The 4,460-nt window shown below is 44.3% G+C and overlaps 1 protein-coding gene across 1 annotated transcript in view; it reads left to right on the top strand.

Annotated features, from left to right (window-relative positions):
* The window catches only part of ARHGAP23 (Rho GTPase activating protein 23), a 154,735-nt gene that overhangs the window by 103,055 nt on the left and 47,220 nt on the right, over nt 1-4,460 (top strand). The window contains exon 8 of the mRNA XM_015412439.1: nt 1,334-1,489. Coding sequence (XP_015267925.1) covers nt 1,334-1,489 — 156 coding nt within the window. The remainder of the gene's footprint in view (nt 1-1,333; nt 1,490-4,460) is intronic.

Below are 4,460 nucleotides of genomic sequence, written 5' to 3'. Positions count from 1 at the left end.
TCTCTCTCTCTCTCTCTCTCTCTCTCTCTCTCTCTCTCTCTCTCTCTTTCTCTGTGTCACTCTCTTTGTGTCGCTCTCTCTGTCTCTCTCTAACTCTTGTCCTCCTAACCAACCTCATAGGGTCATTGTCATGTGGATAAAATGGAGGAGATGATAACAAAATTGTAAGCTGCATTGGGGAGAAAGGTGTGGTATAAATGCCTCAATAAATAAAATCCGTGACAGTGCAGAATTCTTCACTAAATGTGACAGTTGCTGTTTTGCAGTCGCTTTTCTGTTGCTTATATGTTCAGTGCCCTGAGCTGGATGGCCCAGGCTAGCCCTGTCAGATCTCAGAAGCTAAGCAGGGTTGGCCCTGGTTAGTATTTGGATGGGAAACTACTAAGGAATACCAGGGTACTGATCTGGAGGCAGGCAATGGCAAACCACCTCTTGCCTTGAAAACCCTACAGGGTCACCATAAGTCAGAGCTGTGACTTGACAGCAAGAAAAATTTTTTTCCTGCACAACATCTAGAATGTTGTTGTTACTAACTTAATTTCATGATAAACGTTGTGTCGCTTGTTCAAGTGTCTCGCTGGGGTGTGTGTGTCACAGTGCACACAGTCAAAACCACGCCGCTTGTTTTCAGCACTTTTAATTCCAAGGTGCTGAGTAGAAGGTGGAAGTGATACAGATCCTTTATTTTATTTTTGTTGATCCTTAAGCTGTTAAGGTTAAGAAAGAATTAGCTATAACTGTGTACATTCTCTTCCTTCATTGTTGTTAATTTGTGAACTAGATGCATTGTTTGCCCCGTACGGTGGTTCTGAGAATGTATTGTTGCATTTTAATTTTAAAAATTAAAAAAAATTTAAAAGGAAGGGAAACAGATTGTGTCAAGAAGGGTGTCCATTCTGGGTTTTTTTTTGGCTACTATAACTTTAGTTTTCCACTTCTGTTACTCCAAGAGATAGCAGGCAGTGGAACTGCAGACAGTAGAGTTGGCAGCTCTGGGTTGGGAAATTCCTGGAGATTTTGGGGGCAGAGCCCGGGGAGGGCAGGATTTGGGGAGGGGAGGGACCTCAATGGGGTATAATGCCAAAGTAGCAATTTTCTCCAGAGGAACTAATTCCTGTAACCTGGAAACCGGTTATAATTTTGGGGGATCTCTGTCCAGGGGTTGGAGACTGGCAACTCTAGCAGACAGAGACTTGCATCTCACAGCCAGAGATGTTTTAGGGATAATGCTTCAAGGTGGAGAAGTTGTTGCCTCCGGGGATAGCTCTGTCGACTGTTTGTCCCCCACCCACCCTGTCCATTCATCATTTCACCCTGCACTCTCCTATTCCAGATGAGCCAACGAGCCCCAGCATTGACCTGACGGCGAAACACATCCCCGCCTCCTCTGTCGTCTCCAGCGCCATGAATTCTGCCCCCGTGCTCTCGGCCAGCCCCTCCTCACCCACTTTTACCTTCGCAATCAATCGCCATTACTCCCAAGATTGCAGTAAGTTTACATCCTTCGCCCTTCCCTCTCCTGACTTTGAATTCCAGGTGACTTGGGCTGGAAATAGTGATCGAAAAGGTGTGGCAGTGGAGTCTTACCATTATGGAATGCTAAATTTCACCTAGATGGAACATTTGGCAAAAAAACCTGAAAGCCGGCTTTGTCCATTTCAGATACTTCAAATTTGGCATTTCCCTTAGTTTTTCTAAGAGAGAGGCTCAGTTTTGACCCTCATTGACGAATTTTTAAGGCATAACCTGTTAACTTGTTAAATTCAGTTCTTTCCATGCATAGGATTTTTCCCCTCCGTTTTGATTTGAAGATTCAGGAATCAATAAGGAGCTGTAAATTGAAAGGTGGAAAGAAATTTGAATGAGAATAATACACACATGAACTTTTTTTTTAATATACAAGCAAATTTGAATGAGCCACTGGGCTTAGAAGGATATAGTTTTGTTTAGTATTGCACTGATAAAGAGTTTAGGAAGCGTATAACAAATTCCACTGAAATTGAATCATACATAAGCTGATTGGCGGCGGGGGGGGAAGAGTCCAGAGTCATCATGCCTAAATGGAATACTGCAATAGAATTGCTTATGTGTTGCAAGAAATTGAATGATTAAAGTCTCTTGTGAGCCCAAATTACCCATCAATGGAAGAAGCTGCCTGTTGTCTATGTCTCTGCATGATTCCCTGTTCTGGTCTGGCCTTTCTTCTTTGCAAGAAGAGAGACTCTTGCATCAGCACATGAAATGATCTTTTTTCTTTTGGGGCCAGGTTAATTCTCAGTCTTTTCACTTTTAAAAAATGAATCACCTTTTCCTGTATAAATAGTGAACAGCCAACTCTTACGCATGTTAGCTCAGAAGTAAGTCCCATGGCATTCATTGAGACTTAATTCCCAGGAGAGGGCATACTGGATTGTGCCAGAAGGGAATTTCCAATTTTAATTCAGCGGGGGGGGGAGGGGGGGAGCATGTCTCACAGCTGCCAGAGGTTTGGGAAAGACCACGTCTAAGGCATAGCAGATGACATGTGTGTTTAATTTAAGGAAGAATGTATAGCTTGACATTAATATGTGAGGTATTCAGTTTAATATATCAGTTGTGCAGAAGCGTCTGAAGCAAATCAGAATCTGGGTGGTTTGGCCCCACCCCATCTCCTTTCTGGCTTCTTCTCCCATGTTCAAGAAGGTGGGATAGGGCAAAGGGAAGGAAGAGAACACCAACATCCAAGATGGGACCTTGTTCTATTGCTCTCAGAGTTCAACTGTGCATGATGATTTCTTTGGTGCTTAAAATACACAACAGATTTTCTTTGCAAATTTAGCTGCTAGGTAGGATTGCTTCATCAAGGAGGAAAATGGGATGGGGGGGCTTTAATCCTCTCATCCTCTACTGTTTACTCACTGGTAAAAGTTACCCTTGCGCTGCTTTTATCCCCAGTGTGTGTGTGTGTGTGTGTGAGGGATATGAGAACTTCACAAGTTTTCCTCATTGGGGTTAAAAGCACATGGGGGGGCGGGTTTCCAGTAAGAAAACAGCAAGGGATGGAAGGGTTACATTTTCCCTCTTCTCCCCCTGTCCCCGACAACCTCCTCCTCGCTAAAGCAATCCTGGCAGTTAAACCCACATAAGGAAAAAAACCTCAAGAATTTTATTTAAAATAAACAGAAATTAAATCATAAGGTGTAGCAGAACCCTCTCTCACTCAGTCCAACCCGCCCAAATATTGGCAGGCCTTTGAGAGCACAAATGAATAATGGTCATCTGTAGCCATGGTGTAACTAATGGTCTAACTTCATAGGTCGTATGTGGCTTCTTCCACGAGGACTTTCAGTCAGATGTGTGATGTGAGTTCCCCATCCTAATTTGGGTCAGGACCATGGAATGTGGGGAGAGGGTGGTTAAACCGTCCCTTCCTTGCCATTTTCTTGGCCTAAAATGGTCCTCAAGAGGCAGCAATGTGCCCCATTGAGGGAAAACCTATGTGTATCCCATCAGTACCCATGGAGCCCCCAGTGGGGCAAATTGTGCCTTTCAGGGCTTTTTCAGGATGGCAAAATGACATAGGGAAAAAAGGCTTAAGTACATCTGCTCCTGTACACTGCAGTCCTAATCTGGTCCTTGTGTGCCTGGCAATAGAATTCCCCATGGGGAACTTGCAACGTATGTTTGATTACAGACGTGGTCCCGTATGTGTAGTTAGGCCTTTAGTCCATTTTATGGTGTGCATCATTTGTGTGCCTGACCTGCTACAAGGAGTCTTGCAGATGTGAAAGCCAGTTCTCAGGATTCAGTCACCTACTGAGTGTTATGCAGCTGGTGGAACTCAGACTGAGGCTATGCAGTAGCTCTATGCTAAATGGCTTCTCTGAATTCTATATGATAAAGTAATCAAACCACAATTTGGAAACATAGATGAAAGCGAGCAAAATGTGGCATCTCACCTTTAAAGACGAGAGTCAGTGCAGTGTAATGGCTACACTGTCAGTACTAGGATCTCCCAGGCTCAGGGCTTTTTCTGCATTCTCATCTTCCTGGCTTCTACGTTCCTGTTTCTTTGGGTGTTTTTCCTGTTCTGCTCATGTTTTGCTCCCTCTAGTGGTCGATTCGATATTACATGAGTTAAAGTCCAGCATAACTCCCCACAGATTTAAATGGCAAGTTTTGTATGTGAGACAGAAACTGATGTAATATTGAATTGACCACTAGAGGGAGCCAAACATGAGCAGAACAGGAAACCAACCTCAACCCCCAGAAGCCACAGTGCATAACTGCACTTTCTTGCCAAGAGGATGGCTTCCCTTCACACTTGTATGGTGTGCAATCGGGACCATATTGGTGAGATGAAAGTCTGTACCCCACTCTAGACACTCCATGGTCTGGCTTCCATCAACAAGGAACTATGGGAGGGGGCAGAGGTCATTTCGGGGGGGATCGCAGTTCTCCCGGGTGAGGTACGGGGGGCG

The sequence above is a fragment of the Gekko japonicus genome, unplaced genomic scaffold, assembly GCF_001447785.1.
Source record: "Gekko japonicus isolate JY-2015 unplaced genomic scaffold, Gekko_japonicus_V1.1 scaffold8, whole genome shotgun sequence".
Lineage (NCBI taxonomy): Eukaryota > Metazoa > Chordata > Lepidosauria > Squamata > Gekkonidae > Gekko > Gekko japonicus.
This window is presented reverse-complemented; position numbering and strand designations above follow the sequence as displayed.